The sequence below is a fragment of the Polyergus mexicanus genome, unplaced genomic scaffold (genome assembly GCF_030449975.1).
Source record: "Polyergus mexicanus isolate NDT 795.1 unplaced genomic scaffold, iyPolMexi1.0 SCAF_26, whole genome shotgun sequence".
NCBI classification, from domain to species: domain Eukaryota; kingdom Metazoa; phylum Arthropoda; class Insecta; order Hymenoptera; family Formicidae; genus Polyergus; species Polyergus mexicanus.
Window position 1 is genome coordinate 2,888,896 of NW_027223346.1, and position 22,069 is coordinate 2,910,964.

General features: G+C 35.4%; 1 protein-coding gene across 12 annotated transcripts in view; it reads left to right on the forward strand.

Moving 5' to 3' along the window:
- Positions 1 to 22,069, forward strand: part of LOC138943350 (bromodomain adjacent to zinc finger domain protein 2B) — a 157,309-nt gene that overhangs the window by 94,092 nt on the left and 41,148 nt on the right. For all 12 annotated transcript variants that reach the window (XM_070314106.1, XM_070314108.1, XM_070314109.1 and 9 more), the window contains one exon: positions 9,525 to 9,693. In XM_070314106.1, coding sequence (XP_070170207.1) covers positions 9,534 to 9,693 — 160 coding nt within the window. In that variant the 5' untranslated portion in view covers positions 9,525 to 9,533. The remainder of the gene's footprint in view (positions 1 to 9,524; positions 9,694 to 22,069) is intronic.

The following is a 22,069-nucleotide window of genomic DNA, read 5'->3' on the forward strand; positions in this document are numbered from 1 at the left end:
TTTATATATATTTTTTTCACTCTGGGGGGGGGGGGGCTGGCTTAATGTCAAGCTAGCACCCCCCACTTTGAATGTAAATTCCTGCTAAACGGTTTGAGCAAGAAAATTCGGATTACGGCAACTAATTAGCACATAATTAGCACTAAATTATTTGATGTATTTGATTTAATTTGGCGTTGGTGGAGGGGCTAACTTAATATGGGTGTTATCGTATGATAATGCTATTAGATAAGATAAAAAAATGAATTATTTATCAGAAGATTGATGAATGAATGAAGATTTGCATTATTTATTACATGTACTGCGCATAAATAGATGGATGAATGAAGAAGATTTACATTATTTATTACTTACATGTATTACGCATAGAATTTTCTAAAAAGATCGCATCGCATAATATTTTCAAAACTTCATTAAACCTGAGTATCACATATTCAGCTAATAATAATATTACAATAGAATTACGCGGATGTTTATCGAATTTCTTGAGTTATTTCGATAATTTTTGTTGTTAAGATTAATCGTATCACGCTTTACGATGATTTCCTCAACGCTATAATTATAACATTATCTGTTCTTTCAAGTGATAAGCTGAAGGATTACACATTAATATGCAACTTGATGTTACGCATCTTATTTTATTATTTCATGCTCGTCTCTTGCGAGTTTTTCGAAACGAGATTCTGGTTCGTGAAATATTATTATATTCACATGCATCGGGTTTCATTACAGTAATTAACGGGGATGGACTTGATGCAAATTAGTATTCTATTTAAATTCGCTAATTATTGTTACGACATAACGATACGCTCGCTTCACGATGAAACATTCATATTACAAGGTCCGCGTGTGACTATGTGTTTTTCCTTCAAATACGGGGGAGTGGAATGGAGTATAATTAACGTATATGGAAGTATTATCTGATGCGGCACAGTGACACCGATGCAGCGCTCGTGAGTGTGCGTTATTACGATGCGTGTGTGTGTGTGCGCGCGCGCGCGCGCGCGCGCGCGTGTTTGATAAGTGTGTCTCTCTCTGTATCTCTTTCTGGTCGTGTGGCATCATTGTGTGCGTATGTACGTAAACGGGTTTACATAAGAATATTAAATTGAATTTTTACGATTTATGAAAAATAAGATATTGTCAGTATAATAATTATATCGAGTTCTATAATTGAGAGATGAAAATATTGCCAAATCAAGCACTTCTCAATTAAAAATATTTAAAATATGAAAATATTAAACGCATACATTGCACATTTGATATCATTATTATTCCATTCAAGAACAACAATATGAGTGTGTCGTTAGATTGCATTGACATTTTTATACAGTTATCTAATATGATATCAAATGTTTCTTCGCGCTTTACGAAAAGATGATAGACCCTTTTGATGTTCATTTTAAAATCTAGTTTCTATTTTGCTATCTAGACTTAAAGATGTCGCATGTCAAAACATTGACAAAAGCATGAAAATTTCATAGACTGTTCTACCATTTCTTCTAAGGTATCTGTGCAAAACCTGAGCACAATTCTCTCTTAAGGATTTAGAAATTATTTAAGCTTAAAGTTAGCATCGATTCTTATGGAAAATCTCGTATTGTAGCACTTACTGACAAATTTGACAAGAAAGAAAAAATTGCCAACGAAATAAGAACTTTCACATATATTAAGAAAACTCTGATAAATTTTTGTGCAAAACTTGATTTAGATCCACTTACTCGTTTAAAACTGATTTACTAAAGATTGTAGAAAAATATTATCTCTTTCTTTCTGCAGATTACTCGGTTTTTCTTTTTGGTTTGTTTGTTTGTTTCATTTCGTTTCTTGCAGTTGATTTCAGGAGGTATTCACGACTAAAAGTTTTTCTCACAAATTAGAAAAAATATTAATTACAACCATTTTTTTTTATGAAGACGTGTTAAAAATATATTATTTTGTGATACTTTAATTGTTTTTATAATCCGGATTTATTAATTTGATTTTTCCAACAATATAAACGTAAGAAATATGCTTCCTTTTGATTTTACTTCCTTATAGAGGAAGCTTTGTTTCTGTGACAAAATTTTGTTTCGAGTTTTTTATGCCAATGTATTTAGAATATTCCAAAACGTCGAAAAATCATATTCTTAAAAAAAGATATATATATATATATATATGTATGCATGTATGTACGTATATATGTATGCATGTATGTACGTATATATGTATGCAATGTTTGTACAATCTCTAACTTCCGTAATTTTTGAGATAGCGGGTTTAATTTTTTTACATGGATAAAATATTAAGGATTATTTATATTGAATTTAGTGAGAATCAGTGAAAAAGTTCATTTTTTATAAAATTTTGAATTTTTTGTGAGATATCTGTAGACGTTGTAATTTTGGAAAATTTTGTGATATGGGATGAAATTTTTTTATACGGATAAAGTATTATTAAAGGATGACTGATATCGAATTTGATGAAAATTGTTGTCAGGGTTCATTTTTTATAAAATTTTGAATTTTGTAAGAAATGCCTGTACACGCTCTAACTTTCTCAAATTTTGAGATATTGGGTTAAATTTGTTTACATGAATAGAGTATTATTAAAGGATGATTGATATCGAATTTGATGAAAATCGTTGAAAGGGTTCATTTTTTATAAAATTTTGAATTTTGTAAGAAATGCCTGTACACGCTCTAATTTTCTCAAATTTTGAGATATTGGGTTAAATTTGTTTACATGAATAGAGTATTATTAAAGGATGGTTGGTATTGAATTTAGTGAGAATCAGTGAAAAAGTTCATTTTTTATAAAATTTTGAATTTTTTGTGAGATATCTGTGGACGTTGTAACTTTGGAAAATTTTGTGATATGGGATGAAATTTTTTTATACGGATAGAGTATTATTAAAGGATGATTGATATCGAATTTGATGAAAATTGTTGTCAGGGTTCATTTTTTATAAAATTTTGAATTTTGTAAGAAATGCCTGTACACGCTCTAATTTTCTCAAATTTTGAGATATTGGGTTAAATTTGTTTACATGAATAGAGTATTATTAAAGGATGATTGATATCGAATTTGATGAAAATCGTTGAAAGGGTTCATTTTTTATAAAATTTTGAATTTTGTAAGAAATGCCTGTACACGCTCTAACTTTCTCAAATTTTGAGATATTGGGTTAAATTTGTTTACATGAATAGAGTATTATTAAAGGATGGTTGGTATTGAATTTAGTGAGAATCAGTGAAAAAGTTCATTTTTTATAAAATTTTGAATTTTTTGTGAGATATCTGTGGACGTTGTAACTTTGGAAAATTTTGTGATATGGGATGAAATTTTTTTATACGGATAGAGTATTATTAAAGGATGATTGATATCGAATTTGATGAAAATTGTTGTCAGGGTTCATTTTTTATAAAATTTTGAATTTTGTAAGAAATGCCTGTACACGCTCTAATTTTCTCAAATTTTGAGATATTGGGTTAAATTTGTTTACATGAATAGAGTATTATTAAAGGATGATTGATATCGAATTTGATGAAAATCGTTGAAAGGGTTCATTTTTTATAAAATTTTGAATTTTGTAAGAAATGCCTGTACACGCTCTAACTTTCTCAAATTTTGAGATATTGGATTAAATTTGTTTACATGAATAGAGTATTATTAAAGGATGGTTGGTATTGAATTTAGTGAGGATCGGTGAAAAAGTTCATTTTTTATAAAATTTTGAATTTTTTGAGAAATGTCTGTAGACGTTGTAATTTTGGAAAATTTTGTGATATGGGATGAAATTTTTTTATACGGATAGAGTATTATTAAAGGATGACTGATATCGAATTTGATGAAAATTGTTGTAAGGGTTCATTTTTTATAAAATTTTGAATTTTGTAAGAAATGCCTGTACACGCTCTAATTTTCTCAAATTTTGAGATATTCGGTTAAATTTGTTTACATGAATAGAGTATTATTAAAAGATGGTTGGTATTGAATTTAGTGAGGATCGGTGAAAAAGTTCATTTTTTATAAAATTTTGAATTTTTTGTGAAATGTCTGTAGACGTTGTAACTTTGGAAAATTTTGAGATATCTTCCTCTATGAGGAAGCCAAAATTAAAAAAACCCGCTTGCTTTAAGAAGCTTAAGCTTTGTGAGTGATATGGAATGAGGAGGATGCAACGTGCAAGTTTCTAATTTGCACAATTCTCAGCTTGTTTTCTTTTTAAATTTTAACAGTTTTTTGCTACTTTTGTACAACCAAAACATCCTAATATCATGCTTGCTGTGATTCGTAATATTCGTGGATTAATATAAACGAGTTATGCGAAGCAGATAGTAAAGTAAGCGTAGGAATAAAGGCGATAAATTGGAATCGAATGCGTATTCAGAGCGGCAAAGACATTCTCGTTCGCATCTTGCGAATAAACGGCCTTCTTTTTTTTTCCTCACAAGCGCTTTCCTCTCTCTCTCTCTCTCTCTCTCTCTCTCTCTCTCTCTCTCTCTCTCTCTCTCTCTCTCTCTCTCTCTCTCTCTCTCTCTCTCTCTCTTGCGACGACGACGATGACGGTGCTTGAACCGAGTTTCTCCCAGCCAAAGTCGAAAGGAGCGTAATACGGGTCGAGAAATCGATGGTCGACCGTGTCTTCCTTCCCCTCGGCTTGCTTCCCCCGCCGTTCTCTCACTTTACGACGTCCACCTCTTTTCCCTGTACGCTCTTGCTATCCTCGTTTCTCTCCCTTCGCTTCCTCGCCAATTTACGAGTATCTCGAAGTGTGCCTGCCTGGCTGAAAACCGGGTAGGGTCGCGGGCTCGCCCGGATATTCCGGCGGACGCTTTACGGATGACGACGACGTCGAATCACGAATAGAGCTTCTCACGATGACTCGATGTTATCCATGTATCGATACTTTATTTCTTATATTATTTTAGATCACGATAAAATTATTCCGATATATTAACTTGATAACATTATTAATTAACGACATTGATTAATCGAGTTTAGAACGCTTTCCTATTCATTAATTGAAAGCGCTATTTTAAAGGGACATATAATTAAAATGTTGTGCTTATACTTTTTATTATATATATATATATATATATTAGTAATAAAAATTAATTTTTGTAATAATTTATTGGTTATGGGAACAAATATCTCTCGATTATTACGAGCGGTTTCATTGATACTTTGCAAATAATCGAATGCGTGATATTCTGTATCGACATTTAATTATAAGCATCCATATCTGTAAATTATTCATGATCTACGTAGGAATTAAAAAATGTTCTGGAGAAATAGGTAGAGGTCGCTACAGCGGTAATAATTGCGCGAATCCGATCTTGCTATATTATTCGACGCGCCCGGGAGACACGTTTAATTATACACTCGTCGGATGGAAATGATAATTTCGACCACGGATTCTGATATTTCAGCATTGCAGATATAAAAGTTCAAAAATTGCGGGAATGATCGAAATTGCGGGGGAAAAAAACATACGTAATAAATTGAAGTATTAGATTCAATTAATTCACGATAATTATTCCTCTTTCTTTATTATATATTGTTAAGCGGTTGTTTAAGATTGAAGAACTTAAAAGCAATGGCCAAACTATCGTCGCACCAGCGTCTCAAACTTTTAATTTTATTTCATCGCTATGATATTTTTTTCGTGTTTGAAAGTAGAATTATTGTCAAAAATGCGGTTCGAAAAATAACTTTGATTTTGTGAAAGATCTTTTTTTCACCATTTAAAAGTATAACAGGTTAGGTTATACCATATATATATCAAACTATGTTAATTTAGTTTGCAAATTTTTAGCAAAACTAGAAGTTATTAAAATATAAATTTTAATATATAAATTAAAAATGTTACAATAATTTTTTACTCAATCTCTCTCTCTCTCTCTCTCGCAATTTTATAGAATCTGTTTTTTTTTTTTTTTTTTTTTTTTTTTTTTTTTTTTTTTTTAAGCAAATATAATAGCGAAATAGCAGATATTGAAAGCACCTTTCTGTCCTGTATTTATTTAATTTCCGACAGCAAAGAGCAGCGTTACGCGCTTCTTTTGCCAATTACAAATGAAAGGTTTCGCACGACATCATTATTCACGAATCTGAAAGCGAATAAAAGTCATTGTAATAAAAGCCTCTTTCTATCAACTACTTCGATGCAAAATAATCGCGTTTTATAGATATTGAAATGTCCGAGATATTATCGCGATAACTATTTGCTACAATGTGACGTATACATGTAACATAAAAAAGTTAAATTTCCAATGTCAATAATTATCATTAGTGATCACCACAAAGAATTTTTAATGATGTTTGATTGATAAAGAAAAATATATTCAACTGACTTTTGAATAATACTTTATTGTATCTTACGTAATAAATAAAAATAGAAGCTCGAAATTCATGTAACGTATTTGTCATTATATGTATGTATATGGATTAATATCATATTATATACAAAAGAAAATCTTAAATAAAAGCAAAAAAGGATGATATTATATTGATCTTGAAGACGTTAAACTAAAAAAAAAAACGTAGAGACTTAAAAAAATTAATCAGGTCTATATATTTAATTATATGTTAATTCGCAATTTTTTTTTCACAATCTCTACATATTGAAACATATCTTAAATACTTATGCTTAAATATAGAAGAGATATTTTGCAATGATCCTCTTAGAAAGCAACTTATACTGTTGAAAAAAAAAAAAAAAAAAAAAAAAATAAAACTATAAAGAAAGATGTACGAAAAACATAAACGCTACTGAAATATTCAAAATGGATCGTCTTGCTTTCTCTCTTCCGTTTTGCAATGTCGTTGCACGTCAATACTAAGTACTTTCTTTATTCATTAGATTAACGAGGATTAAGACGTACAATTATTTATTATTCACTCTCGTGATCATTCGATGAATCGATTACTCGACCCTAGAAAACCTGAAGCAAAAATTTTTCAACACGGCGGCTGTACAAACTGATAAGAACTGAGGCCATTTTAAATCGATATATCGCTGATAACGATCTCATGACGAACTTATAGCACATCGAATGAAAACTATTGTGTATATACCAGAGTATATAGCATACCATCAATTTTCTTATCCGAGTTTAATGAGATAATAATCCGATACATTCTATAGTGAATATATGTATATGAAGTGGATAATAATCATTAAAAAAATTTTTCCCTCGTTGCGCAATAAATAATCTCATTCATTAGATTTGATCGGAAGGCAATCGAGATACGCGCGCGTGTTATGCTTGCAGATTTTAATAGAGACATGTTTTCCCATATATATTTAAATGCATTAATGGAATACATTCTTCGCGCGTCAGCAAGGTTCATTCATATACTTTCTCCAATAAGGAAAAATTACATTTTGCGGTGTACAATTATACAGGGTGTTGTAGACCACTCGTACACCGCTTTTCTTTCAAAAACTAAGCATTTTAGAGAAAAACGTTTTCAATAAAAATTGTTTGATCTTGAGGGGAACATAAGACGGTGTCATTGGTTTTGCACCTTGGATGGCATCGTTAAGATAACCTAACCGAACCTAACCTAATCTCCTATTTTTTATTGCTTATTCTTATAGCTTATGTCGAGAGCTTTCCAAGACACTATAATAAAATATTTTTTCATTAAGTACTTTTTGAGTTATTTTATATTTTAATCTGACATATTTTGATATAAAAAATTAAATATTTCGTAAAATATTTACTTTCGATAATCTTACCGTAATACTTTTATGTACAGAGTAACGAGATAAATCAATTCGTATAAAAAAATAATTGTTTTTAGGAAAATTATTTACAATGGTTTTTTTTTTTTTTTTTTTTTTTTTTCCACTAATTGATTTGTCTCATTATTCTGTACATAAAAGTATTACGGTAAGATTATTGAAAACTGAATATTTTACGAAATATTTTATTTTTTATATCAAAATATGTCAGATTAAAATACAAAATAACTTAAAAAAAGTACTTAATATGAAAAATTACTTTATTATAGTGTTTTGGAAAGCCCTCGAGATAATCTACAAGAATATGTAATGAAAAATATTCCATTTAAGAAATTAAAGGTGTCCTTGACTTGACCTTAACGATGCCATCCAAGGTCAAACCAATGACACCGTCTTATGTTCCCCTCATAACCATACAATTTTTGTTCAAAACGTTTTTCTTTAAAATGCTTAGTTTTTGAAAGAAAAGGGGTGTACGGGTGGTTTAGGACACCCTGTATATCTAAGAACAAACAAATTAATAATAGTACGGTAAATACATTTCGGCATGGAATCTGTAAAAACCATTTATCGCTAAATGACACATCAACTATATAATCAGCGTAGGTACGAGACGCGTGTGTAAAAACGATACGGCTAAAGCGTGAATTTCTGAATAAGAACCGAAAGGCATTCGAAATAAAAAAATCATCTCGCTCGATAATTAATTAACGCAATTGCGCGACAAGAATAATCAGAGTAACTCTTGCGCTCATGCGTATGATAACTATGCTATGTTATATGATAATAGCGGCGCCGCCGCCTGTGCAGCGTCTAGCCTAGCATCAGCTTAACCTAACCTAACCTAACGCGCAATGTAACCTAACTCGATGTATATTTATACAACAGCTGGGCGGCGGCAGTGGCGGAAGGGGAGTGCGCCCAGTCAGCTGATTGAAGCGCTGGAGGGGGAAAGGTATATGCGTGTGTATGTGTGTTGTATTATGTGGTATGGAGGGGAGAACGACCTTTATTTAAAGCGCCGCCGGAGGAGGAAGCCTTTCTTCGAGCGGTAAACAGTCGTCAAATGCAAATGCGAGCGAATTTTGTATGTACGTGTGTGCACGCGCGCGCGTTACGCTCGAATATATAAACGCTATCTTTTTCGTTTTTGAGAAATTCTACGAGAACGGTGTAAACGTTCTTTTTATTAGCCATCTAATTAATTATTTGAAAGAGCTGTCTCTTGGCTCTAAAATGACGATGCAGTTCTACGTTGTAGGCTATTGTGTACGTAGAGAATAAGAGAAAACGTAATCTTTCTACTTTGATTGTTTTAATTAGTACGGCTATATCTTTTCGATACGGCAGGTACTCGCCGCGTATCGTGTAACTCATAGAGTATATTCATTTGAATTTATTTTGGACTCAAAAATCGTCGATATATCTCTCGTTGTACTTCGAGGACGCGTTTCATATAAAATGGTAACTTCTTTAGTATTTTCCGTTAGAAATCGATCGATAAAAAAAACTTGTGTTATTCTTCTCGAATAACAAGCTGACGGTATCGTCGAGGCTTCGCAGGAAAAATCCGTGTATCGCGAATTCGGTGCCGAAATTCCGAGACACCGACCGCGGCGATGTAACCACCGTCGTAAATATCGGCGCGAAACCTGTTCCATCTCCTCCCTCTCGTCGGGTTTTTTCGAGATAAAAAGAACGTGCGGAGAGAAGGAGTCCTTGGCGATGCGGACTCGCGCGAGAGTAATATAACCTCTCTCTGGTAACGAAACTGTGTGCGGTGTTCCAGGGGACTGGCATGGAGAAGGAGAACTCCGCATCGGGCGGGGGCGGCGGAGGCGGCGGAGGTGGCGGGGCTGAAGCAACGACGGCGGCGACTCCGGGCGCCACCTCCACCTCCGAGAAACTCCAGGCGGACCAGGCCAATCCGTTGCTCGATCCTACAGCGCTCTTCGGCGGTAAGTCATCTTCGCTCGTTTCGCTATTCTTTTCTCTCTCTCTCTCTCTCTCTCATTTTTACGTCTTTCTCTGTTACGCGGAATGACTAGATGGCCGATAAACGGCGTCGTTACGCGATGCGACGAAGATAAATCGAGGAAAGAAGTCCGATAATAGGAGAGCGCTCTCTTCGCGCTCCAACGGTCGGTTTCTTCTGCGCACCGGTTAGATATGTATTTGCAGAATAACCAATATCCGCCAGAATTATATTCCGGATAACTTGGATAGAATTAATTATAGATGGAGAAATGGACGAGAGGCTACGCAGACGAAATTTCAAAGGGGCATAAATTTCTGCGCGCAGATAAACAAAATACAAATAGTGTTTCTTGCACTCGTAATGCAACGACATGCAATGATGGCGTTTCATTCATCTAACAGGGTGTTTACTCCCTGGAAAAACGTAGAAAACCTGGAATTCTCAGAGAATTTTTTATGTACCTGGAGCAATCTGAGAATTCTCGTAGAATTTTATGAGGGACTCAGGGGATTCTTAAAGAAATTCTCTCTCATAATTGCTCTTATACTGTAAGCAATAGGCAATCCGCCAATAAACCCCAAGTTGTGAATTATACGTTTAAGATATATATATATATTAGGTGTACAACTTTGCTTCCGCCGTTTTTTTCCGAAATTCGAGGCTTTATTGTAAAAAACTGGTTATACATTTATGATTCAAAGTATTATCCACTCCCAATGATCGCGCCAATTCTTTTTGACTTTGACTCGAGTCTTCATTAAGTAATGCCTCCAATTCTGCATCTTCGAAAAACTTCTCTCTTCCACCGCTATGCCGGTCTTCGACGTGAAAATCACCGTTCTTGAAGCGTTGAAACCACTCGCGACACGTTCTTTCACCAATAGCGACTTCACCATAAGTATTTGAGAGCATTCGATGAGCCTCAGCCGCAGATTTCTTCATATTGAAGCAGAAAATTAAAACCTCCCGCAAATGACGAGAATTTGGCTCGGAAACTGACATTTTCAATCGAGAATAACTTTATGACGCGGACACAAATCGACTAATGTTTCTATGGGGTTATGTTGACAGATGCCCAAGTTTATCGCATGACGTCTACGATCTATTTATTTCGACCACTACTTACCGCTAAAGCCATCTATAGGAAAACGGCGGAAGCAAAGTTGTACACCTAATATATATATAATACATATTTTATTTATAAATTATTTTAATTTATAAATATATATCTATCTCTGTTTATATATTCAATGTCTTAACAAAATATTGAACATGTAGTGCATATTCTTTATTTTAATTCTTAGTGATAAGGAATGAAAATGGTTATAGTTAAAGTTAAATAAGTTAAATTATGGTATAAGCTTAGAAAATGCATATAATACAAAAACTTATTTTAGAAAATTGCCAAAAGATCTTCAAAATATTCTCTTTATCTGGAACTTTGAACAAAAATACCGGTAGATCGGGGCATTCTCATGGAATTCTTTTACAAAATTTCAGTAGTCCCAACCCCTGTCTAATCATCCCTCGTTTGTATCCGGTAACAATTCTCTCCCTTGAGATTTTTGTCCGACGATCACGAACACGGGTGGGAAATCCTTTCTGTCCTTGTCCGATCCATACGATCGTGCACGATATTGTTTAGGCGAAACGAGTAAATATTTTTCGTGTAACAAGCGCTTGGTTGAGCATGTGCTTGGTATTTCGAAAGGATATTCGCGAATTCCGACGTCGTTATATTCGCCGGCATGAGTTGTCGTGCTTGTCCAGAAGGAAGTTTGCTCCCGGCTACTCCGATTTCGATCGTCGAAGCACGTTTCCGTGACGGGCGACCAATCAGATGGTTTCGCACGATCCGCGAGTACATAAGCTGACAGATTGGAGGAGGGTTATTGCAATAGGGAGTACCAAAAATAAAATTATCTATGAGTTTCTTTCTCTGAACGCGGAGTAGATCTTTGATGTTTCAGATGAATCGCAAATTATCTTTCTTTCTTCTTCTTCTTCTTCTTCTTCTTCTCTTTCTCTCTCTCTCTCTCTCTCTCTTTTCCATAAAGACGCGAGAGGATTAATCGTAAAAAGATATTCTTCGAGATCTTTTTAATTGGACTTTTTTCTTCTTTTGAAAAAAGTTTCATTATTGATATTGATATAGATAAGACTTTAATTACGTAAGTTACATACAAATTATTCTCACGAATATCATCTTTTTCCAGGATGCTTATATTTTAGTTTTTATGTTATATACAAGATCTTCTTTTTATACATATAATTTATTAATTAAATTCACAATGTATAACTCGTTGGCAATCTTTATTAAATATATATAATTTTTTTTTTTTTTTTTTTTTTTTTCTCCATCATATAGAATAATGGAACTGTGAGACTCATTATACGAATGATATATGAGTAATTCTTTATGATTAATGAAGTCTGGACGTCAAATAAGATATTTCGCTCGATCTGAGGATGGATCCTTTCTCACATACCGCGCCGTTACGTGATGCCATTGCAATTGCCGTGGATTTACATGGTCGTTTGAAAGCGAATGCGTGATACAAAGTGGGCCCAATAAGCTCTCGCGCCCCTCAACGCGATTTATTAGCGCCGTTTTAACGAGCGGAGGGCATCTTTTCTTCCCCCTCCTCCCCCACCCCTCTCTCTCTCTCTCTCTTTCTCTTACCTCATCCTGAAATCAATTAGTCCCGCGTGCACACAGATCGTACCCAGCCTTTGTCTCCCCCTCTCCGCCCCCCCTTTCTCTCTCTCTCTCTCTCTCTCTCTCTCTCTCTTCCAAGGTTATCAAGACTCCTTCTGACGGCTCTCGACCGCTTCCTTGCGACAAAGGAGAGAACTTGAGGTATCGCATATCGCATTCTTCGATCAGAAGATTCGTTTCCAAGCGCCAGCCTTAGATACCTCAAACTTTTTTTTTTTTTTTTTTTACACTTTAATTTCAATAAAAAATTCTATTTTAAATAGCAGAAGTCGAATCAATTGACGAAGAGAAGAAGATCCAAATTCAATGATTCTTTATAAGAGACATTTAATTCGGCATGCGTCTTGCACTCCGTTTATATACCTTCTGACATTTTTATCGTCGAATGCTATATTTCGCCTATATTTATGCAATTTCAAGATCTAATCTTAAAGCTGTTCTTAATTGTACGTAATGCATGTTACAAATTCTCGTATACATTCTCTATTTGAAAAATATTGATTAACAGGAAGGGACGATTAATACAATGTCGCGTGTTAAGAGCTAAATTTAAAATGAACTAATTTTTATTACGTACTTTGTATAAAAGACAGTCTACTTTATTTAAATTATCCGCGCGCACATAAAGATAACACGATCGTACGTTAATGTGTGCTAACTAAGAGTCCATCCCGCGCTTATTATTATTTGTTGATTTCGGCGCCCCCCCCCCCCCCCCCCGAAAAATTGACACTTACTTTCGTTCCCCCCGTGTGGAGTGGATTTTTTTCCGTCGCCTCTCAACGAAGACGAGACCTTTCATTGTTTATTTCGTCGCATCGCCTTCGACCGCGTCATCCCTCTTCGTGTTCCCTGGACCCGCCATCGTGTCGCATCTTCCCCTCAACCTCGGGCGAGATCTCTCCCCCGAGCTGTTCTCCGCTGCTTTTTCCGTCTTCCCCTCCTCTTCCTCTCTATCCTCCACCCCGGCCCCCTATCCCTCACCCCCTTTCCCCGGTTTCCTGGTCCATCGCTATCATCCGTCTCAGTCTTCGTCGGCTACTTGTCTCGGTCGCTCTTCCGTAGCTTCCGTCGCTTTTTCTTCGTCGTCCTCACTCCGGGTTTAGGTCCGTAGGGCTTTGGGGACGCAAGAACGAACGAACACGAGCGAGCGAGCGGACGAACGGACGCAAGCAGCGAGAGATGCCTCTCTCTCTCTCTCTCTTTCTCTCTCTGTCGTTCTCTCGCTTTCAGTCGGTCGGTCGCCGCTTGCTCGCTCGGTCAGCCTCTGTCTCCCTCGCTCTTCGCCGGTTCTGTATATTTATTGATTGCCACCTACCTCACCTCACCTATCACGGCAGACCGAGGTCTGCGGCAGTTTCTCCACCCCTCTCGCGTTTTCCTCGTCCCAACTTCATTCTGCAGCAGCAGCAGCAGCAGCAGCAGCAGCAGCAGCAGCATCGCGCGTTACGAGGAGCCTCTGTCCCTCCTTCTTGCTCTCTTTCCGCGCTATCACGCTCCCCGTCTCTTTCTTTTGCTCCCATCTCTCTCTCTCTCTCTCTCATTCCGCTCGTCGACCCACTCTACGCTTTATTCGAACCTTCGTTCACCCTCTCTCGCGTTGCCCTGTCGCTATCTCTCTCTTCTTCTCTTTTCGCTCTTACTCTCCCCGTAGCACCGTTGATGCCTTTACCTCCTACGCTCAATACAAACTCGTTGGACAGCGGCAGAGTTTTCGTTTGAAGCTACCATCCGGGGGCTTGCGATATATATCCACACCCACACCGCGTTGCCGCCGCTGCTTCCTCGTCTTGACGACGTCGACGTCGACCTCTCGGCGTCGTTATATCTCTACGGCGGATAAATCGTGGCGGTGCCAGTGCTCCGACGAGAGTACACCCTTAGATGAGAAGACGCCGTGTCATTTAGGCGCAAAGTAGGGAAACAGAAAGGTCTATGCAGGCAAATGATGCTTTCCCGTTTCTCTCTACTGCAGCTTCTCTCCCTTATCTCTTAATCCTTTAGTTTCCCTTCTATAATAGTACAGCGACGAATTTTTTCCCTACCCCTTCTCTCTCGTCATCGTAAGTTTACGTCATATATCATATTATGTATATAAAACGTTCATTCGTACGAAATAAAAGACGAAGGGTCGAACGACGCGAAGAGGGAAAAATTGTTATTTCTCCTGTCCTTTCTTTCTTTCTTTCTTTCTTTCTCCGTCTCGTTTTCGCTCTTTCATGCCGCTCGTTTGCGATTCCATTGCTCGATGACCCTTCCTTGATGATTTTTACCACCCATACCCACCATGAACACCGCCGTGGTTTCCTCTTAAAGCTCGTTTGTTGTCGAGCTCATCGTACCGACAAACTCGAAGACGAAACATCGACGACGAAAAGAGAAGGAGACGTGATTAAAACGCTAGTGACGTAATAAATCCTCCTCGTAAAATATTTCCGGTATTCTCCATCTTTAATGCTGAAGTTTGTTCTCCATTCTATTCCGTATATGTCGTTTAGCACCAAATGTAGCCGTTCGATTTCTTTTTCAATTTTATATACCGCATTAATGAGAAAATCATGTATGAGATCTTATTTATGAATAAAAATCTGATAATTGAGCACTAAAATTAATTACCGTAGAATATAAAGACAATTTATTTCGTTAAAAATATAATCGAATATAATCAATGTAAATAAAATGAAATAAAAATCAGAGTTATATTAAATATGAATATATAAAATTATAATGATTATATAAAATTAATAATAATTAATATAAATAATTATTTATAAAATAATAATTTTATAAATATATAAAATTATAAATAGTTGTATGAAAGTGTTAGAGGGAGTCACGGATTCACGGGTTTAATATTAAATAATTTATTTAACATATTAGCATCGTAATCATAACACACATAAATAATTCAATAAAAATCTAAATAAATCTAAATACTTACATTATTTTACGTGTAAATATTCGAATAAGTTCAAAAGAGCTTCATAAATTATATTCAATTTCTTTTTTCTTTAAAAAAAAAAAAGAAAGAAAGAAAGAAAAAAGAGTAACCAGTTTTTCATTGACAGATTTATGAAGTTAAATAACAGCTTTTAAGTAATTACTTTACATAAAAAAAAACACGTGTCACGGAGTTAATTACAGAGTCATATTATAAGCTTGTTTATATATATATATAGATTACGCGTTATCTGCATAGATTGCACGCGCGTAAAAACATAATTTGCATAGTCCACGTGCACGCGTAAACTATTGTCATACGTTGTTTATATGTGGCCGGTGCGAGAATGCGTAAATGGGAGTACATACTTTAACTGGTGCCACACGTGGCCGCCGGCTATATACGAATTAGGGGCGTAGCTATTACGTAGTAAGAATAAGCAAAACTTATAACGCGGGCTATAAATGCAAGTTTAACATAAGGAGAAAACGAAAAAATTTTTATTTATTATCTTATTTAAATATTAACTTAATTATTGATCGAAAGATCAATAATTCGCAAATTTCGACGAACACGCGTTTATTTTGAGTTTAAGCTGCTGTCAGTGTTATAAAATAACGATAATTTATCCGATATCGCGAAATATGTGAAATCGATATTTAATATAAATCCAGACTCTCTCATTCAAACAATTTAATTTATTACTTTCTTAAATAAGAAGACAAATGTTTTTTCCATTCGACAATTTAATATGTAACATATTCTTTTAGAAACGCTTGTATAATAATTTTAGTTAGATAATTTTTCTAAAACATTAATTAAGCAAATTTATTTAAATAATTTCTATGTATATATATGTGTGTATATATATATATATATATATATATACAGGGTGTCCCATTTTAAAGGACCCACTCAAATATCTCAGAAATACTGTGTTAAATCGAAAAATGTTTCAAACAAAAGTTGTGTGGCTTCAAGGGGGCCATAAGATGGTGACAATGATTTGACCTTGCAAAATTATTTGAAGGTCATGTGAAGGTCAACTTTAAAATCTTAAATGGAAACCCCCATTTTTTATTTAGTATTCTTGTAGCTGACATCGAGAGCTTTCCAAAACACTATAACTAAATGTTTTTCCATTAAGTACTTTTCGAGTTATAAGGCTTGAAAGTTACAGTATCGCCGGCATTAGCATTACCCAAGATGATCGGAGAACGATTCCGCCAATGAAGGCAAGATCGATGGTTGATTCAACCAATGAAGGCAAGATCGGTGATTGATCCAACCAATCCAACCCTTCATTGGCGGAATCGTTCTCCGATCATCTTGGGTAATGCTAATGCCGGCGGTACTGTAACTTTCAAGCCTTGTAACTCGAAAAGTACTTAATGGAAAAACATTTAGGTATAGTGTTTTGGAAAGCTCTCGATGTCAGCTACAAGAATACTAAATAAAAAATGGGGGTTTCCATTTAAGATTTTAAAGTTGACCTTCACATGACCTTCAAATGATTTTCCAAGGTCAAATCATTGTCACCATCTTATGGCCCCCTTGAAGCCACACAACTTTTGTTTGAAACATTTTTCGATTTAACGCAGTGTTTCTGAGATATTTGAGTGGGTCCTCTAAAATGGGACATCCTGTATATATATACCGTATGCATGTTTAATATATATTTCTTTCTCTTTTATATTAATTCGCATGAGTTAATAAGAATCAAGACTGCGATTCGTATAAAAAGGGTGCAAAAAAATTTAGCGACGCCATTGGGTGGCTTTAACACAACGCGCGCCCATCGCTCTCTCGCGCGTAACGCTCACGCGGCTTGATAAATGCGTTTACCGTGCTTCGAATTCGGTATATAGATACATGCGCGGTTCTCGTGGCGATGAAAAAAAGCACGATTGCAGAGGGAAGAGATACGAAGACACATATATAGACACACACACACACACACACACGGGCGAATTGTATTATTCCCGTGCGCTGCGAGATGCATCCAGCCGAGAAATACAAAAATATCAATCGATTTAGGAGTATATACGCGCCCGCACTTCCCCGCCACCTCCCATTCTATCCTCTAAAACATTAAGCCGTTGAATTATGTAGTTGAGGCCAATTTCTTTTCGCGAGGATTATCTTAGCGAGACTCTTCCATGACTGCCTCGTAACACACTGCATAATGCACATAGTTACAATTGAACTTTGAATCGGACGCCGATATCTTTCGATATATATATATATATGGTATTCATGTCTGTATCTTTCTTATTGAATGATCTTATATATCGAGAGAACAGAGAATTGTGGGTCACACATATAAGAATCATATGCCCTCACTTTAGGTGAAAATAAAAATTTATGAAATACATATTAGAGAGCAGAAGATATAAGAGAGAGATATAATATATACAATACGTTTACCCTTTCCTCGGCTCTTAAAAACGAAAATTATAAGCGACTTCTTTTCGACCTCAATCATTTAATTGTCTATATTCAAAAAAATGTAATAATTAATCGATAATTAATTAATTATTTAAATAATTAACTTTTCATGTTATCCATTCATATCTATTGTTAGATAATCTTCAAATTTGTGTTGGAGAAATTAAATTAGACAGATAATTCGTTACTTGTTTTTTTACACAAATGATTCTCGAAAGTGTTTAAAGGAGCATAGATGATATTGGGGCAGATTTAGAGCAACAGCTGTTTGAACGAATCTGATTATTTAAAAAGATTGTAGAAATAATATTTTATACGTATTGTGTAATTTATTTGCAAGTCTTTCTATATTTTAAATATAATCAAATGTATCATATATAATCATATGATAGAGCAGAAATGTACCTTTTTTTTAAATCAAGCTTCTTAAAGATGGAGACTTTTAAAGAAAGAGAAGAGAGAAAACTCTCTCTCTCTCTCTCTCTCTCTTTCTCTGTGACCTGCCTTGATCGTGTATGTAAATGACCTTTAATCTATTACTTATTAATCTATTTACATAAGATATTATTTTCGGTTAGCCGGTTACGCTCGCACACGTGGGACATAAATTCTCTTCACTGATATGTATTAAATAATTATATATTTTCCGTCACGAAATATATATTTCTTCATATATATAGTGAAGCTATAAGATTAGTCACATTTGGGAATAATCAAATAGCAGCAAGGAAATAAATAATTTGTAGTTGGCTGATGCATAGCTCACGTAGGAAATATCTCACGACGTATCTTTTTTGCCCGACGTGTGCGAGCTGTGCGATAAACGTGCACGAATAACGTCGAGTAATCTATTTTCCTTTTCAATTTTATCCAGTCAAGTCGTCTACCTGTCGCTTCGGTGATTATACTTCTTTTTCGGTCTAACGATGAATCGATAACATCGGGGCGGACTTCCTAACTGCAATTTCGTCAAGTTTACGCGACGGTTAATAAATTTACGCGTTCGGTTCACCCGATTATATCCGAAGAAGGAAATTTGCGAGCTGGGAGAGTAACGCGATTAGATGGTACAGGAACGAATTAACCCCCGGGGCCATCTTAAACACCGATCTCTCCATCCACTATGATTCGATACGACGAGTGAAAAGTTTTCGCAGATGAATTTCATAGACGTGAGATTTTGTTTGACGTTTAACGGGTAATATCGCAGATTATTGTTTAAGTATTCAGTAACTGAGATAGATTATATTGAGGAAGAAAGCGATATGTAAAATAATTTTATATACAGAAGACAAGAAGCTTGTTTATTTAAGAAAATATAAAAAAAACATATAAAATTTTAATAATATGAAAACGATATATTAAAAAGATTTTAATTTTCATTGCTTTCATATCAATTGTTTTATATTGATCTCACGCTGGTAAGTAAATTTTTTTTTTCTTTTTTTTTTCGAATAATTTAAATTTATTATTATTCGATGAAAATGATGTGACGGGAGAAACTCATACATATTGTAATTTAAACTCACAATAAACTTACTACGCTATTTATTTTGTAGCATTAAAAAAAAAAAAAACTGATTCTTTTCACTCTGTCATGCGATCAGCTGTTCGACGTTTAAACGTCAATCGCCCGATCGGTTCCGATTCGACGTGAATACGGCACACTCAGCAATCCCGTCACGATGCATTCGCGTAATCCTGGTAAACGAACAGTAGCAAGACTGCTGCTACTATTCCTCGCGTCCCGTAAACGAAATTAAACGGATTTGGAGACGAGCCAACTATCGCGTTGTCGTCGCTCACTGTCTACGTCTACGTCCCTCCCCCCCCCCTCCCCCCGTCCCGACATTCCGATCTCTCGATCGATCGCGTGCTAATCCCTCTGTCACAAAGGGTTCGCCAGGATGGCACTGTCGTTCCTCGATCGGGATTGGATGGTTATGATTGGAAATAATAACGAGGCTGTGCCGCGAAACGAAAAGGCGAATCGGTGGGAAGGACGCGATCTCTCGGATTTTCTCGTATCGACTTTGTATTATATCGAGCGCGAGTAATTGCGACTTCTTCCTGATTTCAAAGCACCTCCCTTTCCAAACTTCGAGGATGAAAACGGATTCGGTGCCATTGATTTAGTGTGTTCGATGTCACCTGGTTGCTCGTCGTAACTCGTTATCGGCACAGAAAATGCGTTCCGCTTCACTGTAAATTATATTACATGAGTTACGGGGTTACACGTATTATATAGTTATAAACGTGAAACAGCGCAAGTAATACGTAAAGCCCGAATCGCATTTAGCGGCTCGCGGCCGCGACTGCGATTGCGTTTGCGATTGCGATTTGCTATGTTTCAATCACACTTGCAATTGGTGATTGCGACTACCACGGCTCACATTCAGTATTTTTTCTGAAGAATACAGTGTAATAATTAGTGAAATATTAGAGGAATCTGGTGATAGTGAACTGAAAAATAGTTAATGTGCATGCAAACCTACAACGATTAAGAAATACACGTATGAAGAAGAGAAAAAAAAATTTGTGCCTTTTTGGCAAAGCATCGCATGGCCATACGGCATTCTGTGATTGGCTGCGACTGCGATTGCGACTCGAAAAATGGACAAAAGTCGAAACGGCAGTCGCCAATCGCAATCGCTGACCGCTGCTTTCTGATTGGCTGAGGCAGAATTGCAGTCGCGGCCGCGAGCCGCTAGTGTGATTCGGGCTTAACGCGATAAACTTGCGCGCGCGAGGAATTTAACATGGAACAGGGGGATCCCGGTCGACTTTGAAAATAATAGCCCGGTTGCAGAATAAAGTTGCAAAAATCGCAATTTTCATCCGACACAAACGTGATTAGCGTAACGTACGATGACAGAGTTGATTACCGAAGTATCGCATTGAATATTTTTTTTTATTAATTTTTAAACTCCACGGACGCACGTGGCCGAGGGGTTATTTCAAAGCCATAATTGGCAACGGTTTATCAAGATCCTCGTTCAGCAAAGCGGATTTTGCTCATGACGAGCGAAATAATGCCACTACTAGAGGCGCGATATTTTGTGGCGCGCGTTTTCGGTGAAAACTCGTTACGCGCTCGGAATAGATGAATTATATTGCATCTTGTTTAATGAATGAGCTGACCAATATTGAATAGTATCTTTATTTCGCACATAGTGAATTAATTCTACATATTTTATTTATTGATACAGCATATCTGATTTTTTTAATATATAAAAATATTTGATAAACTTCTCAATTCTTTCTCAGACGATTTTTGTTTTATTTATTAATACTATTTTTAATTGCTGTTTTAAAAAATTAAAATTACATGCTTGTGCCAAATCATTTTATATTAGTACAGAAATTCATAAATTTTCTTTTATTGTACATTATTAATTATCTTATCTCATATATTATTAATTATTGATGTTTAATTTTGAGATGTCGCCAGTAGATAAATTAAAGGAGTGTTTATATATGTACGACCCAACTGGCAATTTATTGTTCGATTGTTATCACAACTTTTCGACCATATGATTTTGGTCCTTATCAAACTAAAATTACAATATTAAATAATGATAATTACGTTACAAAAATGAAGTAAACAAATTTATGTACCTGCATTATAGTTAAAGTTGAAAGAGAAAAAAGTCGCTATGTCATAATGAGACACTGTGTCAACCTCTCTGTTTAAGATACCGAGAAAGACTAAACGACCTTTATTAATCTATCGTATATGTTATTTAAATTCTCTGTATCCTTTTGAGAGGTAACAGTGTTGTCATATTTTTTAATAAAGAACATTTCAGCTATTTCTCTCCTTCTTACATGTTTTTCAGTATGCAGGATATCAGGCGTTGACCAAACGAAGTCATGATCAAATTCTAATTTGTGTTTACTAATTACAGAAAGATTACTAGCGTGCATTTTTATGTTATTAAAATGTTCCTTGACGCGGGTAACTAAATGTCTTTTCGTTTGACCAATATATGAAGCACTACATTTCTTGCAATTTATTTTATAAACGACTCCCGTTCTATTACTAATAGGCAGCACATCCTTACCACGTTTAATCAATGAGTTTAATTTTTTAGGTACATTGTAGACAACATTAAAACCCATATCTTTAAAAAACCGACCGATACTGTCACTCAAACCTTCAACAAAAGGTAATGCAATGTAAGAGGGCTTGTCTACATTATTTTCCTCAGTACTCGGAGTAACATCACCACGGTGTTTCAAAAAAAA